This window comes from Tachyglossus aculeatus, chromosome Y4 (assembly GCF_015852505.1).
Source record: "Tachyglossus aculeatus isolate mTacAcu1 chromosome Y4, mTacAcu1.pri, whole genome shotgun sequence".
Classification (NCBI taxonomy): domain Eukaryota; kingdom Metazoa; phylum Chordata; class Mammalia; order Monotremata; family Tachyglossidae; genus Tachyglossus; species Tachyglossus aculeatus.
The window spans coordinates 8,131,477-8,153,786 of record NC_052096.1 but is presented as its reverse complement, the minus strand read 5'-3'; the positions used below and the strand labels follow the sequence as shown (position 1 = coordinate 8,153,786).

At 45.3% G+C, this 22,310-nt stretch overlaps 3 protein-coding genes and 9 non-coding genes across 12 annotated transcripts; 6 read left to right on the top strand and 6 right to left on the bottom strand.

Annotated features, from left to right (window-relative positions):
- The first annotated feature begins 321 nt into the window (after positions 1–321).
- TRNAF-GAA lies at positions 322–394 on the top strand. The gene has a single exon. It is a non-coding gene; the product is annotated as a tRNA-Phe (tRNA).
- A 3,320-nt stretch (positions 395–3,714) lies between these two features.
- TRNAL-CAG lies at positions 3,715–3,797 on the top strand. The gene has a single exon. It is a non-coding gene; the product is annotated as a tRNA-Leu (tRNA).
- A 1,330-nt stretch (positions 3,798–5,127) lies between these two features.
- TRNAD-GUC lies at positions 5,128–5,199 on the top strand. The gene has a single exon. It is a non-coding gene; the product is annotated as a tRNA-Asp (tRNA).
- Positions 5,200–6,228: 1,029 nt separating this feature from the next.
- Positions 6,229–6,299, bottom strand: TRNAG-GCC. Its single transcript has one exon. It is a non-coding gene; the product is annotated as a tRNA-Gly (tRNA).
- A 1,547-nt stretch (positions 6,300–7,846) lies between these two features.
- On the top strand, positions 7,847–7,918 carry TRNAP-AGG. Its single transcript has one exon. It is a non-coding gene; the product is annotated as a tRNA-Pro (tRNA).
- Positions 7,919–9,911: 1,993 nt separating this feature from the next.
- TRNAS-GCU lies at positions 9,912–9,993 on the bottom strand. Its single transcript has one exon. It is a non-coding gene; the product is annotated as a tRNA-Ser (tRNA).
- Positions 9,994–10,156: 163 nt separating this feature from the next.
- On the bottom strand, positions 10,157–10,540 carry LOC119947102 (histone H2B type 2-E). The gene has a single exon (XM_038768633.1). It carries the CDS (start codon positions 10,538–10,540, stop codon positions 10,160–10,162), a length of 381 nt encoding a protein of 126 aa, XP_038624561.1. The 3' UTR covers positions 10,157–10,159.
- Positions 10,541–10,844: 304 nt separating this feature from the next.
- Positions 10,845–11,237, top strand: LOC119947035 (histone H2A type 1). The gene has a single exon (XM_038768513.1). The coding sequence runs from the start codon at positions 10,845–10,847 to the stop codon at positions 11,235–11,237; it is 393 nt and encodes a 130-aa protein (XP_038624441.1).
- A 3,343-nt stretch (positions 11,238–14,580) lies between these two features.
- TRNAG-GCC lies at positions 14,581–14,651 on the top strand. The gene has a single exon. It is a non-coding gene; the product is annotated as a tRNA-Gly (tRNA).
- Positions 14,652–15,063: 412 nt separating this feature from the next.
- Positions 15,064–15,135, bottom strand: TRNAD-GUC. The gene has a single exon. It is a non-coding gene; the product is annotated as a tRNA-Asp (tRNA).
- Positions 15,136–16,747: 1,612 nt separating this feature from the next.
- TRNAN-GUU lies at positions 16,748–16,821 on the bottom strand. Its single transcript has one exon. It is a non-coding gene; the product is annotated as a tRNA-Asn (tRNA).
- A 2,574-nt stretch (positions 16,822–19,395) lies between these two features.
- On the bottom strand, positions 19,396–19,806 carry LOC119946896 (histone H3). Its single transcript, XM_038768375.1, has one exon. It carries the CDS (start codon positions 19,804–19,806, stop codon positions 19,396–19,398), a length of 411 nt encoding a protein of 136 aa, XP_038624303.1.
- Positions 19,807–22,310: the final 2,504 nt, after the last annotated feature.

Sequence of the window (22,310 nt, the reverse complement as noted above, 5' to 3'; positions counted from 1 at the left end):
TATTGTACTTTCCCAAGCGCTTAGTACAGTGTACTGCACACGGTAAGCGCTCAATAAGTAGGACTGAATAAATGAATTAATTAATTTGCTAACAGGTTGGGGATAAATTTAGGAGACTGTGAGCCCACTGTTGGGTAGGGACTGTCTCTATATGTTGCCAACTTGTACTTCCCAAGCAATTAGTACAGTGCTCTGCACACAGTAAGCGCTCAATAAATACGATTGATCGATTAATTGATATAATCACACACACCCCCTACCAGACTGCGGGTTATGCAGGCACGTGGCCAGTACTGTTGACTAGAAACCCGGGTTTCAAGTGCCGAAATAGCTCAGTTGGGAGAGCGTTAGACTGAAGATCTAAAGGTCCCTGGTTCGATCCCGGGTTTCGGCAGATATTTTTATTCCATCACACATCCCTTCTCTCATAAGCAAGTAACCGCTCTCCGTTATTACTTTTCATGCATTCATTTATTCAATCGAATTTATTGAACGCTTATTGTGTGCAGAACACTGTACTAAGCGCTTGGGAAGTACAAGTCGGCAACATATCTGGGGAGACATAATATTATTCTTATTGTCGGTGTTATTACTAATGATGATAAGAATAACTATGATAATTAAAAGGATGATGGTGATGATATAATAATAGTTGTATTTTGTAAACGTTTAGATGGGTTCTAATCCCGGCTCTGCCACTTGTCTGCTATGTGACCTTGGGCAAATCGGTTCACTTTTCTGGACCTCAGTTACCGCATGTGAAAAATGGGGATTGAAACTGTGAGACTTCTGTGGGACAGGGATTGTGTCCAACAATTAAGAGTGATATTCCATGTCCATTCTTTTGATATTCCTCACCTCAGTTACCTCATGTGAAAAATGGGGATTGAAACTGTGAGCCCTCTGTGGGACAGGGATTGTGTCCAACAATTAAGAGTGGTATTCCATGTCCATTCTTTTGATATTCCTCACCTCAGTTACCTCATGTGAAAAATGGGGATTGAAACTGTGAGCCCTCTGTGGGACAGAGATTGTGTCCAACAATTAAGAGTGATATTCCATGTCCATTCTAGTGATATTCCATTTCTTTTTTTGCGGGGGGGAGGGGGAGTGTCGTTGTGGCCGACTTCAACCAACTGGACCTTCAACCTTCACCTATCAACCCTCACCCCCAAAAGCCAATTCCGTTAAGCGCTTACTCCGTGCCAGGCACTCTACTAGGCGCTGGGGTAATCAGGTTGGACACATTCCATGTCCCACTTGGGACTCCTGGTATGAGAAGCAGCATGGGGCTGGGAGTAAGAAAGTGTTCACCAATACTGTTGTACGGTACTCTCCCAAGCGCTTAGTACAGTGCTCTGCTCGTGGTGAGCGCTCTATAAATACCATTGATTGATTGCTGGGGCGTGGAGTCGCGGTTGCAGTTACGTGATGAGTGGCTGTCCTCCCCTTTCGTGTTGCTTATCCTGATGAAGCAGCATGGGTTCTAATTGCGCTCTGCTGCTTGTCTGCTGTGCGACCTTGGGCAAGTCATTGAACTGTGTGCCTCAGTTATCTCATCTATAAAATGGGGATTAAGACCCCGTAGGCCAAGGACTACAGAGTCCTGATTTTCTTAGTTTACTGCCTGGCACTTAGTGAACGCTTAAGAAATACCACAGTTATTATTCATTCATTCATTCAATTCAATCGTATTTATTGAGCGATTACTGTGTGCAGAGCACTGTACTAAGCGCTCGGGAAGTACAAGTTGGCAACATATAGAGACGGTCCCTACCCAACAGCGGGCTCTCGACCACATGTCTGCTGTGTGCACTTAGGCATGTGACTTAACTTCTCTGTGCCTCAGTGAAATGGAGATTGAAACTGGAAGCCCCGACGAGATTCAGGGACTGTGTCCAACTCGATTTGCTTGTACCCACACCAGTGCTCTGCCTGGCACATAATAAGCAGTCAACAAATATTATTATTATTATATGTCCAGAAGCTGGCGGGGGGGTGGGGGGGGGTAGGGAGCCAGAGAAATACAGAGGTATGGGGGAAAGAGGGAAGTTTTTCCTCTTTCCATCTTCACAGAAACCTCTGTTGAACTCTATCTTCCCTCTTCGCCCTTCCCAGGGGTTGAAAGGATCCCCGGGGGCAGAAAATCCCCAATATCGCAGTTCTGATCCTTTTACTAACTCCTTCTATTCAGTCATCCATTCAATCGTATTTATTAAGTGCTTACTGTGTCCAGAGCACTACATTAAGCGTTTCGGAAAGTACAATACAACAAGAAAGAGTGACAATCCCTGCCCATAACGAGCTCACAGTCTAGAGTGGGGGAGACAGACATCAATACAAATAAACAGACATCACTATAAATAAATAAAATGACAGCTATATATGTAAATGCTGTGGGGCGGGGAGGGGGAATGAGCAAAGGGAGCAAGTCAGGTCTAGAGTGGGGGAGACGGACATCGATACAAATAAACAGACATCAATATAAATAAATAAATAAAATGACAGCTATATATGTAAATGCTGTGGGGCGGGGAGGGGGAATGAGCAAAGGGAGCAAGTCAGGGCGACACAGAAGGGAGTGGGAGATGAGGAAACGTGGGGCTTCATTTGGGAAGGCCTCTTGGAGGAGATGGGCCTTAAGGCTTTGAAGGGGAAAGCTTCTAGACTGTAAACTCGTTGTGGGCAGGGAACGTGTCTACCAACTGTTTTTTGCATTCTCCAGAGCTCTTCATAAATAAATAAATAAATACATAAATACGATTGACTGACTCTTAGAACATTGCTAGTCACACACTAAGCGCTCAATAAATACCACTGATTAATTGCTTCTGCTCTGCACTGCCCACTGTTCCCTAGACCCTAAAAGCGCACGTTAGAGCTGCTGCGCCGTGGACAATAGGGAGGACCACAGGAAAACGAGGACTCGAAAATCCCACTGGGGATGAAAGTGGAAGGTCCCTGGACAGGAAGGAGCTAACAAAGCCCGGAATTCTGAGAACGGCTTACATGTGTTGAAACAGTATGGCCTAGTTGGATAGAGCACCGGCCTGGGTGTCATTCACTCAATTGTATTTAATGAGCGATTACTGGGTGCAGAGCACTGTACTAAGCGCTTGGAAAGTACAATTCAGCAACAAAGAGAGACAATCCCTTTCCACAGTGGGCTCACAGTCTAGAAGACGGGCTCACAGTCTAGAAGGAGGGCATGGGCACCTGTCTGCTGTGTGACCTTCTAATAGTATTTATTAAGCGCTTACTATGTGCCATGCACTGTTCTAAGCGTTGGGTTGGATACAACGTAATCAGATTGTCCCACGTGGGACTCACAGCCTTGGGCACTCTCTGTGCCTCAGTTCCCTCATCTAATAATAATAATAACAATTAGAGTATTTATTAAGTGCTTACTATATGCCAAACAGTGTTCTAAGAGCTGGGGTGATCAGGTTGTACCACCTGGAGCTCATAGTCTAAATCCCCATTTTACAGACGAGGTAACTGAGGCACAGAGAAGGTAAGTGACTTGTCCACGGTCACACAGCAGACAAATGGCCGAGTCGGAACTCGAACCCACGTTCTGTGGATCCCAAATCCGTGCTCTTGCCACTAGGCCATATACTTCTCAGCTATAAAACGGGGATTAAAACTCCTCAATCCGATATAAATAAAGGTTATCAAATCCCGGAGGAACGTGTGTGAGCTCATTCTGCATGAGTCAGGATGGCCGAGCGGTCTAAAGCGCTGCGTTCAGGTCGCAGTCTCCCCTGGAGGCGTGGGTTCGAATCCCACTTCTGACAACTTCTTTTTCGTTGCTGAGGATCCCAATTTGTCTCTCCGGAGGCACCAAGCTCCAGCCCTACTCCAATCAATCAATCAATCAATCGTATTTATTGAGCGCTTACTATGTGCAGAGCACTGTACTAAGCGCTTGGGAAGTACAAATTGGCAACACATAGAGACAGTCCCTACCCAACAGTGGGCTCACAGTCTAGAAGTGGCACAGTCTAGAAGAAGTCACAGTGACAGAGCTGGGATAAGCGCTTAGTACTCCAGCTTGCTTTGCACCTCATCACCTCAGCAAAGAGGGGGTCACCCACTTTTGGGGGCCTCTCTCGGGCCTCTCTCTGCCCTCTTCCAAAGTCGACCCGTGTCACTTCACGTCTCTGTGCCTCAGTGTTCTCATCTTTATAATGGAGGTTAAATACCTGTCAATACCGTATTCGTTAAGCGCTTAGGCTCTGGGATCATCAGGTTGGACACAACCCAAGTCCCACACGGAGCTCCTAGTATTAACCCCCATTTTATAGATGAGGTAACTGAGACCAGAGAAGTTTAAGTGACTCGCCCGAGGTCACCCAGTAGACAAGTGGCAATCAATCAATCAGTCGTATTTATTGAGCGCTTACTGTGTGCAGAGCACTGTACTAAGCGCTTGGGAAGTACAAGTTGGCAACATATAGAGACGGTCCCTACCCAACAGTGGGCTCACAGTCTAGAAGTGGCACAGTCTAGAAGTGGCACAGTCTAGAAGAAGTCACAGTGGCAGAGCTGGGATAAGCGCTTAGTACTGTGCTCTGCACACATGATTGAATACATGAATTGGGAGACCCTCATAGGACCAGCACAGTGCTGTGTCTGGCAAGTAGAAATCATTTACAAACACCACAATCATAATAACCCTTAAATGTCCCATTCTGTGTTCGAGCCTCATCTCTCCCAGGGCTCCGTCTCCCTTCCCTCGGGGTTGAGAATCCCCCTGCCCTAATTTCGAGATTCACTAGGAGTTTGGAGCATGGAACTGCCAAGGGGAACTTCAGGAAATAACGATAAATCTCGTCTCCTCCCCGCCTGCCACTGATTTGGGGTTCACTCCTCGATGGCTTGCAAAATCCTGCCTCCACCACTTGTGTGCTGTGTGACCTTGGCTAAGTCACTTACCTGTGTACCTCAGTTATCTCATCTGTAAAAATGGGGGATTAAGACTGTAATATAAGACTCATTTGCTCGTATCTACTCCAGAGCTTAGTTCAGGGCCCGGCACACAATAAGCACTTAACAAATATCATAAAAATACATAGTCCAGCTTTCACTACCTCCTTCAGATTTGGAGCACCTCCTCCAGCTAATTCCTCGTTAGTATAGTGGTGAGTATCCCCGCCTGTCACGCGGGAGACCGGGGTTCGATTCCCCGACGGGGAGTTGCAAAACTTTTTTCACTCTTTTTCTTGTAAAAACTTTTCCCAGATCCCCGTCGTCCCGGGAAACGTAGACAAATCACCCCTTTGAAAATTCACAGAAACGCTTTCACCATCCTTCCCAGGGACTCGTCCGCTGACTAACGTCCTTGAAGACCCCCAAAAGAGGAGCAAAATCTGGGGCTTCAATTACCTCATCAGTAAAATGGGGTATAATGATGATAATAATAATAATAATAATAATAATAATAATAATAATAATAATAATAACTCAAAAGAATCTGGGCTTGGGAGTCAGAGGACGCGTGTTCTAATCCCGACTCCTCCTCTTGTCTGCCTTGTGATCTTGGGCAAGCCACTTAACTTCTCTGTGTCTGTTCCCTCATCTGTAAAATCAATCAATCAATCGTATTTATTGAGCGCTTACTGTGTGCAGAGCACTGTACTAAGCGCTTAGGAAGTAGAAGATGGCAACATATAGAGACAGTCCCTACCCAACAGTGGACTCACAGTCTAAAAGACAGTCTAAAATGGGGATTAAAGACTGTGAGCCCCACCTGGGACAACCTGATTACCTTGTATCTACCCCAGCGGTTAGAATAGTGCTTGGCACATAGTAAGCGCTTAACATAATACCATAATACCATAATGATCCCCTGCTAGACTGTGAGCCCGTTGTTGGGTAGGGATTGTCTCTATCTATTTTATTTTGTTAGTATGTTTGGTTTTGTTCTCTGTCTCCCCCTTTTAGACTGTGAGCCCACTGTTGGGTAGGGACTGTCTCTATTATGTTGCCAATTTGTACTTCCCAAGCGCTTAGTACAGTGCGCTGCCCATAGTAAGCGCTCAATAAATACGATTGATGATGATGATGATAATATCTGTTGCCGAATTATACTTCCCAAGCGCTTAGTACAGTGCTCGCCTACAGAATACACTGTACAGATTACAGTGCTCTGCCTACAGTAAGCGCTCAATAAATACGATTAAATGAATGACTTAATGAAATAGTCCCGAGCCAAAAAGATATTGCTGCATTGGCCGGGAATCGAACCTGGGCCTCCCGCGTGGCAGGCGAGAATTCTACCACTGAACCACCAATGCTCACATTAACTTTTATCTCCTTTAGTCTTTCCATGATAATGCAAGCCGAAGGAGACCAAAGATTTTGGAAAATCTTATTAATTTATTGATGATGATTACTGAGCGCTTATTCACTTGTTATAGTACTCTCCCAAACGCTTAGGACAGTGATTTGCCTGCAGTAAATGCTCAGTAAATACGATTGAAAGAATGAATGAATGGTCCAATTTGTACTTCCCAAGCGCTTAGTACAGTGCTCTGCACACAGTAAGCACTCAATAAATACGATTGAATAAATGACTTCTCTGTGCCTCAGTTTCCTCAAATGTAAAATGGCGTTACCTGTTCTCCCTCCTATTTAGACTGTGAGCCCAATGTGGGACAGGGAATGTGTCCAAACTAATTAATGGTACCTTCCCCCAGCGTTTGGAGCACTGTTTGACGCATAGTAAGCGCCTGACAAATACTATGAAAACAAAGGGGAGTGGGAGGGTGGCAGAGGAAAACGTGGTTTAGTGGAAAGAGCATGTGGGTTCTAATTCTGGCTCTACCACTTGTCTGCTGTGTGACCTGGGGTTGCCTCTTAACTTCTCAGTGCCTCAGTTCCCTCATCTGTTTTTAAGACTGTGAACCCTACGTGGGACAATCTGATTACCTTATATCTACTCAGCGCTTAGAACAGGGATTGGCACATAGTAAGCACTTAACAAATGCTGTTTATTATTATTATTATTAGTATTAGTATTATCTCGGGAAATCGGAGGATGTTCACTAAGGTTTTCTCTACCAAACCCCCAGCTGGCCTTCACTCTCCTTGCCACAGCTCTGCACTCCCTTTTAATAATAATAATAGTAATAATGATGGCATTTATTAAGCGCTTACTATGTGCAAAGCACTGTTCTAAGCACTGGGGGAGATGCAAGGAAATCAGGTTGCCCCACGGGGGGCTCACAGTCTTCATCCCCCTTTCACAGATGAGGGAACTGAGGCCCAGAGAAGTGAAGTGATTTGCCCAAAGTCACACAGCTAACAGTTTTCCCCCCTTACTCTCAGCAGTGGGGTTCTTAAAAATTCCGGATAATAACTCCTGGCTCCCCATGTCGAGGTAGACTCTAGGCTTTAAATTCGTTATGGGCAGGGAATGTGTCTGCTAATCCCGGGAACTAATCCTACCACTTGTCTGCTTGTGTTACCTTGGCAAATGACTTTACTTCTCTGTTCCTCAGTTACCTCATCTGTAAAATGGGGGATTCAATCCCCCTCCCTCCTGCTTTGACTTTATGCACGTATCTTTTAGTTATATATTACAAGTTACTAATTTGCTGATATTAATGTCTGTCTACCCCGCTAGACCGTAAGGCCGTTAGGGGCAGGGAGCGTGACTGCTAATTGGTTGTATTGTTCACTCCTAGGCGCTTAGTACAGTGCTCTGCACATAGTAAACGCTTAATAAGTTTCCATTTTTGCTTTTCCTGCATATTTACCCATCCAAAGAGGCCTTTAAAAATTTGGCTAGGATTCAATCCACAGCACATCTGGACTGAGTCTGTAGACAACTCAAGCAGCTGGCTCGTTGGTCTAGGGGTATGATTCTCGCTTAGGGTGCGAGAGGTCCCGGGTTCAAATCCCGGACGAGCCCGATTTTACTTATTTTTTAAAAAAAATCTCTATTAGCCAGAAAACGACAGGCCTTGTCTATCCGGGAAGAAATATTCTCAACAGTGAACGTGAGTACACTGCTTTTAGGTACCGACGGCACGTAATTCCTTTCTCTGTGGCCAGAGTCTTTTGTTTGCTTTTTCTTGTCTGTAGCCAATTCCCCTTCCCTCTCCTATTCTTAGAGCTATCTTACTGGGTAGGAAACCCGCTTATACCTAATTAGAATAATAATAAGTAATAATCGTGGTATTTTTTAAGAGCTTACTATGTGCCAAACACTGTAGTAAGCGTTGGAGTCTGCTGTGTGACCTTGGGCAAGTAATTTCACTGTGCCTCAGTTACCTCATCCGTAAAATGGGGATTAAGAGTGTGAGCCTCATGTGGGACAGGGACTGTGTCCAACCTGATTACCTTGTATCTGCCCTAGCACTTAGAACAGTGCTTGGCACATAGTGAGCGTTTAACAAATATTATTATTAATGTAATAATTGATAATAAAAAAGGGGAATGAGACCGTGAGCCCCATGTGCGACAGAGACTGTGCTCGACCTGATTTGCCTGTATAGTGCACTTAGCACAGTGCCTGTCACATAGTAAGCACTTAAAAAATACCATAATTATTATTAAGATTATTAAGCCCACATTCTAAGGAGGGAAAACAGGTATTGAATCTCCATTTTGCAGATGAGGGAACTGAGGCCCAGAAATGTGAAGTGACTTGCCCAAAAGACAAGTGGCAGAGCTGGGTTTGGAACCCAAGGCCTCTGACCCCCAAGCCTGAGCTCTTTTCATTAGACCACACTATCTCATACGTACCCTTTCCGAGCGCTCAGTAAAGCACCTGTACATAAACCCTTAATACTATTCGTACGATTGTGAATCTCTCTGCCTGACGGCCTTTGAAATCGGAATAAGTTAAATCACCGCTCAAGTACCCGAGATTAAACAGCGGCAGAAACGATGAGAAACGGTCACTAGCGAACTAAGGGGCATCTGAACACCTGCCCTTGATGAGGTAGACTGCAAAATCGTTATGAGTACGTAACTGGTCTGTTACGAGCGCTTAGTACAGTGCTTTGCTCAAAATAAGCGTTCAGTAGATGCGATAGATGGCCACTGTCCCACAGGGGCCTCAGTCCTGGTCCCGTTTCGCTTAGGCAAGTAACAACTTCTCTGTGCCTCAATTACCTCATCTGTAAAATGGGGATTAAGACTATGAGCTCCTCCTGGGACAACCTGCTTACTTTGCATCTACATCAATGCTTAGCATTTAGTAAACACTTAGATACAATCATTATTATTACTACAAATGATAGCATTTATTAAGCACTTACTATGTGCAAAGCACTGCAAAGAGAAGCAGCGTGGCTCAGTGGAAAGAGCACGGGCTTTGGAGTCAGAGGGCATGGGTTCAAATCCCAGCTCCGCCAATTGTCAGCTGCGTGACTTTGGGCAAGTCACTTAACTTCTCTGGGCCTCAGTTACCTCATCTGTAAAATGGGGATTAAAACTGTAAGCCCATATGGGACAACCTGATCACCTTGTATCCCCCCAGCGCTTAGAACAGTGCTTTGCACATAGTAGGTGCTTAACAAATACCATTATTATTATTACAAATAAGCTAACTAGGGCCCAGAGAAGTGCAGTGACTTGCCAAAGGTCATACACCAGGAAAAGGGGAGGAGCTGATATTAGAACCCAGGTTCTGACTCCCACGAGGCTACAGTGCTTATATACTCCCAAATGCTTAATGCAGCACTCTGCATGCAGGATTCATTCGTTCAATTGTATTTCTTGAGCGCTTACTGTGTGCAGAACACTGTACCAAGCGCTTGGGAAGTACAAGTTAGCAACATACAGAGCCAGTCCCTACCCAACAGTGGGCTCACAGTCTAGAATAAAACTGATGATATTTATTAAGCGCTTACTATGTGCAAAGCACTGTTCTAAGCGCTGAAAAAGGTGAATTTCTGCGACGAGGATGGGATTCGAACCCACGCGTGCAGAGCACAATGGATTAGCAGTCTATCATCTTAACCACTCGGCTACCTCATCCCCTAGAAGGGGGGAGATGGGGGTAGAATGTACTAGATACCCTTAAATTTAGCACCAGCACCTGTTCTGGTAGCAAAAACACAGTGCATAAGGCTCTTTTAAGAAGATGTGGGTGGCTCTGAAAAGAGCCTTTGGTTTCAGGGTTGCGAGAGGCCTCGCGGTCGATTTACTTGGAGCTGGTGTACTTGGTGACGGCCTTGGTGCCCTCGGACACGGCGTGCTTGGCCAGCTCCCCGGGCAGCAGCAGGCGCACGGCCGTCTGGATCTCCCGGGAGGTGATGGTGGAGCGCTTGTTGTAGTGCGCCAGGCGGGAAGCCTCGCCGGCGATGCGCTCGAAGATGTCGTTGACGAACGAGTTCATGATGCCCATGGCCTTGGACGAGATGCCCGTGTCGGGGTGGACCTGCTTCAGCACCTTGTACACGTAGATGGAATAGCTCTCCTTCCGACTCCGCTTGCGCTTCTTCCCATCTTTCTTCTGCGCCTTGGTCACCGCTTTCTTCGAACCCTTCTTGGGCGCGGGAGCAGATTTTGCCGGTTCAGGCATACTAAAAAATAAAACCCTCCACCTTCCCCAAGAAATAAAACTGCCAGCGAATTTGATCGCCTCTACTTATAGGGACAGCATGCAAATTAGGTTTTCTGTACCACCCTTTCTGATTGGAGGATATGCTTTATGCAAATGAGAGGATTCTAATCCGCACTTCCTATTGGTTGATTTAACAAGGCGACTTCTGTCCAATCAAACGGCTCCTTTAGAGTCCAGCCATAAGCTATAAAAGAGGTCGGCAGCAGTTAGTTTCTCACTTTATTTTACTCTTTCTTTTTGGACTCGTACCTAGTTTTTAAGTATGTCCGGCCGTGGAAAACAAGGCGGAAAGGCTCGCGCCAAGGCTAAATCCCGCTCGTCCCGGGCCGGTCTGCAGTTCCCGGTGGGGCGCGTGCACCGTCTGCTCCGCAAGGGCAACTACGCCGAGCGGGTCGGGGCCGGCGCGCCCGTCTACCTGGCCGCCGTGCTCGAGTACCTGACGGCCGAGATCCTGGAGCTGGCGGGCAACGCGGCCCGCGACAACAAGAAGACCCGCATCATCCCCCGCCACTTGCAGCTGGCCATCCGCAACGACGAGGAGCTCAACAAGCTGCTGGGCAAAGTGACCATCGCCCAGGGCGGCGTCCTGCCCAACATCCAGGCCGTGCTGCTGCCCAAGAAGACCGAGAGCCACCACAAAGCGAAGGGCAAATAAGCCTAATACGGAGTAGCCGAAACAATCTGAAACCAAAGGCTCTTTTCAGAGCCACCTACGTCGTCAGAAAAAGAGGTAACACTTATTCCGCCCAAGAGCCCACTGTTGGGTTTCTATTTTGTTTCCAACTTGTATTTCTCAAGCGCTTAGTACAGTACTCTGCACACAGTAAGCGCTCAATAAATACGATTAAAGTGGGCTGGGGCCGTGTCTGCTAGGTCCATTGCATTGTACTTTTCCCAACGTTTGTTAGTGTCCCACACATGTCTTGAGAAGCAGTGTGGCTCAGTGGAAAGAGCGCGGGCTTTGGAGTCAGAGGTCATGGGTTCAAATCCCAGCTCTGCCAAATGTCAGCTGTGTGACTTTGGGCAAGTCACTTAACTTCTCTGTGCCTCAGTTACCTCATCTGTAAAATGGGGATGAAGACTGAGCCCCATGTGGGACAACCTGATCACCCTGTAACCTCCCCAGCGCTTAGAACAGTGCTTTTCACATAGTAAGCGCTTAATAAATGCCATTATTATTATTATTATTCCATACTAAGTGATTGAAAAAAATTCAGTAGCTATTTGCGGACATGCTTTAGCATGTTCCTTAAGGTTCTGGATGGATAATCGTAATTTTTACCCAATTTTCCCCGTTTCACGAGAAAGGGAGCTTGAGGAAATGAAGGGGTTTCAAGCAATCTGGTATTTTTTGAACGCTTGTTATCTGCTGAGCACTGTACCAAGCTCTTGGGAGAGTACCACAGAATTGACAAACACGTTCCCTGACCATATCTTTACACGTACAGGGGAAGACTTGTTCAGTTGTATTTATTGAGAGCTCATCTGCAGATTCCTGTACTAAGCGCTTGGGAGAGAGTAGTACGACAGAATTAGCAGACATATGCCCTGCCCATAACAACCTTATTCATTCATTCAATCGTATTTATTGAGCGCTTACTGTGTGCAGAGCACTGGACTAAGCGCTTATAGTTAAAAGGGGGAGGAGGCATTAATAAATCATAATAGCTTGTAATAAATTCAATTAATTTTAGAGAAAAAACATTCAATCGTATTTATTGAACGCTTACTGTGTGCAGAGCACTGGACTAAGCGCTTAAAGTTAAAAGGGGGAGGCAGGCATTAATAAATCATAATAGCTTGTAATAAATTCAGTTAATTTTAGAGAGGCAACATGGTCTAGTGGATAGAGCATGGGCCTCGGAGTCAGACGGTCATGGGTTGTAATATCACCATTTGTCTGCTGTGCGCCCCGGGCAAGATACTTAAGTTCTCTGTGCCTCAGTTCCCTCATCTGTAAAACGGAGTTTAAGACTGAGAGACCATGAGGGACAGGGACTGTGTCTAACCTGATTACTTTGTATCCACTCCAGCGCTTAGTTAATCAATCAATCAATCAATCATATTTATTGAGCGCTTACTGTGTGCAGAGCACTGTACTAAGCGCTTGGGAAGTACAAGTTGGCAACATATAGAGACAGTCCCTACCCAATAGTGGGCTCACAGTCTAAAAGGGGAAGACAGAGAACAAAACCAAACATACTAACAAAATAAAATAAATAGAATAGATATGTACAAGTAAAATAAATAGGGTAATACGTATGTACACTGTTCTAAGCACTGGGGTAGATACAAGGTACTCAAGTTGTCCCACGTGGGGCTCACAGACTTTATCCCCATTTTCTAGATGAGGTCACTGAGGCACAGAGAAGTGAAGTGACTTGCCCAAAGTCACACAGCTGACAAGTGGCAGAGCTGGGATTTGAACCCATGACCTCTGACTACAAAGCCCGGGCTCTTTCCACTGAGCCACGCATAATAACGTTTGTATTTGTTAAGCGCTTATCGTGTGCCAAGCACTGTCCTAAGCGCTGGGGGGATACCAGGTGATCAGGTTGTCCCATGTGGGGCTCACAGTCTTATAATAATAATAATGTTTGTATTTGTTAAGCACTTATCATGTGCCAAACACTGTTCTAAGCACTGGGGAGGATACAAGGTGATCAGGTTGCCCCACGTGGGGCTCACAGTCTTCTAATAATAATAATCATGTTGGCATTTGTTAGGTGCTTATCATATGCCAAGCACTGTTCTAAGCGCTGGGGAGGATTCAAGGTCATTAGGTTGTCCCACGTAGGGCTCGCAGTCTTCTAATAATAATAAAAATGTTTGTAGTTAAGTGCCCGGCACATAGTAAACGCTTAACAAACACCATTATTATTAGTAGTACTAGTACCAGTATGAGCAGTCACCCAGGCCTGGATGTGCAAACACCTAATAAAGTGGGAAGGTTGTAAAAATTTGTTTTCCACAAAATCCTCAAACTTCAGGAAAGATTCATAACGGGGCGCTCGGGGTCTAGAGTTTCGGGAAACTCCCGCCTAGAGTCGTTCTGACCAATCGTGGCGCAGCGCGGGCTTTTCAAAAATACAGACAAAAAAGCGCGAGTTTAGGGGAAAAAGAGAAAATGGGAGTCACATGATATAGATTGGTCGCTCATTCATTCATTCATTCATTCATTCATTCAATCGTATTTACTGAGCGCTTACTGTGTACCAAGCGCTTGGGAAAGTACACTACAACAATAAACAGTCACATTCCCTGCCCACAATGTGCTCACGGTCTAGAGCAGGGGAGACAGACAATACAAATAAAAGTATTGTATTCTTCCTTCAGTGTGGCTCAGTGGAAAGAGCCTGGGCTTGGGAGTCAAAGATCATGGGTTCTAATCCCGACTCCGCCACATATCTGCTGTGTGACCTTGGGCAAATCACTTAACTTCTCTGAGCCTGTTACCTCATCTGTAAAATGGGGATTAAGACTGTTAGCCCCACGTGGGACAACCTGATCACCTTGTATTCCCCCCAGCGCTTAGAACAGTGCTTTGCACGTGGTAAGCGTTTAACAAATGCCGTTATTATTATTATTATCCAAAATGTGTACAGGAAGATAATTTATTGAAACACCAACCAATCAAATCAGGAACAGGATTGCCTGTCTCCACCCTCCTCCCCAACTCCTTCCAAGGACTTTATTTACCTTTCTAGTCCCCTTATTTTTTATTCTTTGATTTCAAGTGCCCCTATTGTCTACGTTCTGAGTAAAATTTATTTCTCTTTTCTCGGTGTCTGCCTCTCTGACCCAAACTATCAGCTCCTTAAAGGACAGAGACAGAGATTGCCTTAGTTTATTTTGTAGTTATCACAGTTTAGTGATTGACACTGTAAAAGGATCGTTTCTTTGCTCCGATGACCCGCCAAATTAAAAAAAATAAAATAAAATTCCAGGCTATGGTAGACAAAAGTAATAATGGTTTTCCTAGAAATACTGACCATGAAGCATTGGTGGTTCAGTGGTAGAATTCTCGCCTGCCACGCGGGAGGCCCGGGTTCGATTCCCGGCCAATGCAAAGAGTATTTTGTGACTCCACACTTTTTTGTAAATAGTATTTGTTAGGCGCTTACTATGTGCCAAGCACTGTACTAAGCGATGGGGTAGATGCAAGCTAATCAGGTGGGACCCAGTCCCTGTCCCACGTGGTTCTCACAGTCTTAATTCCCGTTTTACAGATAAGGGAACTGAGGCTCAGAGAAGTGAAGTGACTTGCCCAAGGTCCCACAGCAGACATGTGGCAGAACTCGATTAAAATGTAGGTGGGGATATTTTATGTGGTTTCCCTCCTACTTTGACTGTGAGCCCCATGCTGGTCAGGAGCTCTGTCCGACGTCACTATCTCATACCTACCCCAGCGTTTAGAACGGTTTTTGACACATAATACACGCGTTTTTTTAACGCTTAATGTTTTTAAAAAATAAGGCAGCCTCCTCGTTGGGGAATCGAACCCCGGTCTCCCGCGTGACAGGCGGGGATACTCACCACTATACTAACGAGGAAATCCATACAAAGCACTTTGCATTTTCTCTCCAAAAATATTTTCGAAAAGGTGCCCTCGAAAAATAATAATTGCTGTATTTTTTAAGCGCCTACTATACGCCAGGCACTCTACTAAGCGCCGGTGTAGATACAAATTAATTGGGCCTCACAGGCTCAACCCCCATTTTACAGATGAGTAAATTAACCGAGGGACAGAGAAGTGACTTGTCCACGGTCACCCAGCAGACAAGTGGCAGAGCTTGGATTAGAACCCAGGTCCTTCTGATTCCCAGGCCCGTGCTCTATCTACTAGGCCACACTGCTTCCCACTTGGTCACACTGTTTCATCGATCTCCAGGGAAGATCTACCTGGAGACAGCAATAAGGATGATTAGCGAGGCTAACAATAGGATTTGGGTTCTAATCTCACACCACGATTTATCTGATGTGTGACCTCGTCACTGTCAGTTCACTTCTCTGGGACTCAGTTACCTCATCTATAAAATGGGGAGCAAGATTGTGAGTCCCATGCAGGACAGGGAATGTAACCAATCTGACAACTTGTATCTACTCCAGGGCTTTGAACAGTGTCTGGCATCTAGTAAGCACTTAACAAATACTATTCCAAAAATACTATCTATTAAGAATTTAACAGGTGATCAGATAATGACAGGAAACAGTGTTGGTGACTTATGGGGAAGAGCACAGGACTGGGAGTCACAGGACGTGGGTTCTAATCCAGATCTTCCACTTGTCTGCTGTGTGACCTTGAAGTCACTTGTCTTTTCTGGGCCTCATTTTTAATTCATTCATTCACTCAATCGTATTTATTGAGCGCTTACTGTGTGCAGAGCACAGTACTAAGCGCTTGGGAAGTACAAGTTGGCAACATATAGAGACGGTCCCTACCCAACGGGCTCACATGTGTAAAATGGGGATTAAGACTTTGAACCCCATGTGGAACAGGGACCAATTATCTTGTTTTAGTACAGTGTTTAGTACAGTGCTGGGCACATAGTAAAGCACTTAACAAATGTTTGTATTATTGTTGTTATTATCAAAGCATTGGGATAAGGGCTGGAGTAGATACAGATAATGAGATCGGAGAGGATTGTCTCTGTTGCTGAATTGTACTTCCCAAGCGCTTAGTACAGTGCTCTGCATACAGTAAGTTCTCAATAAATAGGAATGAATGACTACAGTCCTTGTCTCTTATATGGTTGAGAATCTAAGAAGCATGGTATCCTCATTTTACAGATGAGGAAACTGAGGCCTGGAGAGATGAAATGATTTTCCCAAGCTACATTGCAGGTCAGGGCAAAGCTGAAATACAAACTCAGGTCTGTTTCCTGACTCCCAACTCAGTGCCAGACCACATGCTTAAAGGGGTTCAACAGGGCAGTTGTCCGTCCTCAAGGAGTTTAGAATCTAGCTGGGTTCCCTCAATAGTTATGTGGTGTTCACCCTTGGAGAAATGGTAAATTTTGGGATGGATAATTGGCTTGCCCTTGTGAGGTCTTTTTATGCCATGGAAATGGCAGAAAGTACACCCCTGCTTACACGGGTCAGTGAGGATTTGGAGCCAGAAACAAAATTGAAGCTGGAGAACACTAAAAAAGAAAAAAGGACTATCGTCCCTGGGTGGGCTCGAACCACCAACCTTTCGGTTAACAGCCGAACGCGCTAACCGATTGCGCCACAGAGACAGCCGACAGCCTAATTTTTTGAGATATCTTTAAATGTGGAAAAACGCATGGAAAAAAAATTAAACAATCAGGAATCGTTGCTTCTGAAAGGTGCCAAAGCTTTCTTCAGTCTCCCCTTTTCCAGCCTAAATAGCGGCACATTCTTCGACCCTTGCTTTTAAATAAATTTTAAAAAATTGTGGGATCTTTAGGATTTTCTCTTTAGAACGTTCTGGGAAGACCATGGTATCATCTTCGTTAGTATAGGGGTGAGATTCCTGCCTGTCACGCGAAAGACAGGGGTTTGATTTCCCCGAAAGGGGAGGTGGTTACTTTTGCTGCAAATACAAGTAATTTTAGTGCCTGGAAATAGTACGTCCTCCTCCTCCTCCTCCTCCTCCTCCTACTACTACCACCACCACCACCACCACTAATTATGGTATTTGTTAATAATTATAATGATTCCTCGAAAGGGGAGGTGGTTAATTTTGCTGCAAATACAAGTAATTTTAGTGCCTGGAAATCGTACATACTACTACTACTACTACTACTACTACTACTACTACTACTACTACTACTACTACTACTACCACCACTAATTATGGTATTTGATAATAATTATAATGACGGTATTTGTTAAGCCATAATCCCATAATGGCAGTCCCCTAATCCTGATTCTCCCCCTTTGCATTAGGAGAAATCTGGGATAAAACAAGTGTTTTGGAGGTCCATCCTAAAGGTCGTTGCTGGGGATACTTAATTGCCCTTCGTGGGGACTGGGAAGGGTGGACTGACAGAGTATTTTTTTTTTTAATGGTATCTGTTAAGCACTTATTGTGTTCCAGGCACTTTACTAAATGCTGGAGTAGACCTATGATCATTAGATTCGACACTGTCCCTGAGCACTTACTATATGTAGAGCACTGTGATAATAATAATAATAATACGGTATTTATTAAGTGCTTACCATGTGCCAGGCACTGTACTAAGCCCTGGGGTGGATGCAAGCAAATCGAGTTGAACACAGTCCCTGTCCCAAGTGGGGCTCACAGTCTCGATCCCTAATAATAATAATAATAATAATAATTAATAATGGTATTTGTTAAGCACTTACTATGTGCAAAATAGGTGAGATAACTGAGGCACACAGTAGAATTGACTTTTCCAAATTCACACAGTAGACAAGTGATGGAGTCGGGATTAGATCCTAGATCCTCTGCGTTTATAACTGGGGCAAAAAGTAAGAAATTTGGGAGGACTTGGAACACGGACCTAAGAACCTCCCAGAGGGAAAATAGGAACTGTATTAATCATATACAGGAGGCAATGAGCTGTAGCCTAAACATTTTGAGAGAGGTTCCAGACGTTTCATCAGGACAAAGGCGAATGCGTTTCAAATGAGGTTTTGGGATCAAAACGGAGCCCACAGGATTAGGTATCACAGATACCTTTGTAGACGGCACAGATAGTTTAGATTACCGTTAGTACAATCACTCAACCTATCCCGACTGGATTATTGCATCAGCATCCTTTCTGATCTATCCTCCTGGCTCTCCCCGCTTCAGTCTATACTTCACTCGGTTGCCCTGATTATCTTATAGAAATGCTCTGGGCATGTCATTCCCGTCCTCAAAAATTTCCAGTGGTTGCCTATCAACCTCATCAAGCAAAAGCTCCTCATTACTGGCTTCAAAGCTCTCCATCCCCTTGCCCCCTTCTCCATCCCAGCCTACACCATCCGCTCCTCTGCTGCCGCTAGCCGTTTCACGAACCGAAGCAGCGTGGCTCAGTGGAAAGAGCACGGGCTTTGGAGTCAGAGGTCATGGGTTCTAATTCCACTCCGCCACATGTCTGCTGTGTGACCTTGGGTAAGTCACTTCACTTCTCTGAGCCTGTTACCTCATCTGTAAAATGGGGATTAAAACTGAGCCCCCCCATGAGACATGATCACCTTGTAACATCCCCAGTGCTTAGAACAGCGTGCAACTATGTGGCACATAATAAGCACTTAACAAATACCACAATTATTGCTATTATTCACTGGGCCTCGTTCTCACCTGGCTCGGAATGCCCTCCCTCCTCACATCTACCAACCTAGCACACATCCCCCCTTCCAAGCCTTACTGAAGGCTCTCCTCCTCCAGGAGGCCTTCCCAGATTAAGCCTCACCTTTCCTTTTGCTACTCCTCCCCATTGTTCCTACTAGCCCCCTTTGCTCTACTCCCCCCAGCACTTGTTTACACATGTACATGCTTATAATTCCACGTCTTATTAACGATTTGTATATATCTATAATTCTGCTTATTTTGATGCCTTGTCTCTCCCTTCCTAGACTATAAGCCCACTGTGAGCAGGTATTGTCTCTACTTGTTGTTGAATTGTACTTTCCAAGCGCTTAGTACAATGTTGCCAACTTGTACTTCCCAAGCGCTTAGTACAGTGCTCTGCACACAGTAAGCGCTCAATAAATACGATTGATGATGATTGAATGAAATAATAAAATAAAGCCAACAGTGAACATCACAGCTCCTCTGTGGTTATGTGAGTGGCTCTGAAAAGAGCCTTTGAGGATTGCAGTTCGAATAGGGTGAGGCTTTAAGCCCTCTCGCCTCGGATGCGGCGGGCCAGCTGGATGTCTTTGGGCATGATGGTGACCCTCTTGGCGTGGATGGCGCACAGGTTGGTGTCCTCGAACAGCCCCACCAGGTAGGCCTCGCTCGCCTCTTGCAGGGCCATGACGGCCGAGCTCTGGAAGCGCAGGTCCGTCTTGAAGTCCTGGGCGATCTCCCGCACCAGCCGCTGGAAGGGCAGTTTGCGGATCAGCAGCTCGGTGGACTTCTGGTAGCGGCGGATCTCCCGCAGCGCCACGGTGCCGGGCCGGTAGCGGTGAGGCTTCTTCACGCCGCCGGTGGCCGGGGCGCTCTTGCGGGCGGCCTTGGTGGCCAGCTGCTTGCGGGGCGCCTTGCCGCCGGTGGACTTGCGGGCGGTTTGCTTAGTACGAGCCATGACCTGAGAAGCGCAACCACACACAGCACCCACGGGAAAAAAAAAAAAGAAGCAACCTTCCTGGCGCCGGAGCTATTTATATGCAACGTCGCGTCCTGATTGGATGCAGCAATATTTAAAATTCCCGCCTTGTGAGCTGATTGGATCCTTCTCCTCATTCATACCCGTTTCAGCGGGCCAGTCTCAAAGGTTGATAGTGGCATTTATTAAGCACTTACTATGTGCAAAGCACTGTTTTAAGCGCTGGGGAGGTTACAAGGTGATCAGGTTGTCCTATGGGTGGCTCACAGTCTTCCTCTCCATTTTACAGATGAGGTAACTGAGGCCCAGAGAAGCCAAGTGACTTGCCCAAAGTCACACAGCTGACAAGTGGCAGAGCCAGGGTTTGAACTGACTCCCAAGCCTGTGCTCTTTTCACTGAGCCACGCTGCTTCCAAAACCCTCCCTACTCCCTTCCCCTGCACTAATTATTTCACCTTATAATAATAATAATGATAGTATTTGTTAAGCGATTACTATGTGCCAAGCACTGTTCTAAGCGCTGGAGTAGGTGCAAGGCAATCAGATTAGTACAGTACCTGGCACATTGTAAGCACTTACATATCTCCTCCTCCCCCCACAGAATGGGAAGGTCTCAACCTCTAGGACAGCTGCATTTCCTTCCCTGACAACTGCGTTCTGATCAGCGGGCCCAGAGATAACAAATCCTCATTTTACAGATGAGGTAACTGAGGCACAGAGAATAATAATAATAATAATAACAATAATAATAATGACGTTTGTTAAGCACTTACTATGCACAAAGCACTGTTCTAAGCGCTGAGGGGGATACAAGGTGATCAGGTTGCCCCACGTGGGGCTCACAGTCTTAATCTCCTGTGAGGCACAGTGCAGCTAAGTGATTTATCCAAAGTCACACAGCTAACAAGTGGCAGAGCCGGGATTAAACCCCATGACATCTGGCTCCCAAGCCCATGCTCTTTCCACTGAACCATGCTGCTTTTCCTCTTTCTCTGCAGCCTGACCTACCCAATGCTTCATTCATTCAATTCATTCAATTACATTTATTAAACACTTACTGTGTGCGGAGCACTGTACTAAGCGCTTGGGAAAGTACAATGCAACAATAAAGAGTGACAATCCCTGCATCAGAAATTGTCTCTCAATTGTTCTTAAGTAGGGTATAAGATGCTGCGCCTTAGCAATGCTATTTTGGGCAGACTTGGGTCCGCAATTGAAAAGGAACCAATTACACATTCAGTTTTTAAAGTTGATTACTTTCGAGAATCTCATTTGGGTGCAGAGCACTGTTCTAAATGTTTGGAGAGTATAATTCAGCAACAAAGAGACAATCCTTGCCCACAACTGGTTCACAGCCTAGAAGAGGGGAGGCAGACATCAAAACAAGTACACAGGCATCAATCGCATCAATATAAATAAATAGAATTGGAGAGATATATGCACATCAGAACAACTAAACAGGCATTAATATAAATAAATAGAATTATAAATATGTACATATATACACAAATGCTATGGGGTGGAGGGGGGGTGATGCAGAGGGAGCAAGTCAGGGAGGGTTGGGGGGAAGGGGAGTTGAGTTTGGGAAAAGAGGTTCAATACTAGGTGCTAATGTCTGCTGTTATCGGAGAGACAGAATCATCACAAGGTGAAAACCTGAAGAGAAACGAATTTTAGAAGGTTTGACTGTCTTCTATAAAATGATTGGAGAAGCAACATGGTTTAGTGGATACAGCAATGGCCTGGGATTCAGAAAATCTAATCCTGGCTCTGCCACATGTCTGCTGTGTGACATCAGGCAAGTCACCTCACTTCTCTAGGCCTGTTACCTCATCTGTAAAATGGGGATTATGAGCGTGAGCCCTAAATGGGACTAGATAGGGGATGTGGGACATCCGCCAAGCTAGCTCTCTTCCTCCCTTCAAAGCTCTACTGAGAGCTCACCTCCTCCAGGAGGCCTTCCCAGACTGAGCCCACTCCTTTCTCTCCCCATCCCCCCCTCCATACCTCCTTCCCCTCCCCACAGCACCTGTATATGTTTATACATATTTATTACTCTATTTTACTTGTACATATTTACTATCCTATTTATTTTATTTTATTAATATCTTTTGTTTTGTTGTCTGTCTCCCCCTTCTAAACTGTGAGCCCACTGTTGGGTAGGGACCGTCTCTACATGTTGCTAACTTGTACTTCAAGCACTTAGTACAGTGCTCTGCATACAGTAAGTGCTCAATAAAATATGATTGAATGAATGAATGAATGTGGGACAATAAATACGCTTGAATGAATGAAGGAATGAACAGAACTGTGTCCAACCTAACTTGTAAATACTCCAGTGCTTAGAACAGTGCTTGGCACATAGTAAGCGCTTAACAAGGACCATTATTATTATTATTCTTTAACCTTCTTAAACTTCCTACGGTGTCAAAATGGGCCCATTTTAAGTTGTCTCCAAACTCCATATTCTTCAGTAAGACACT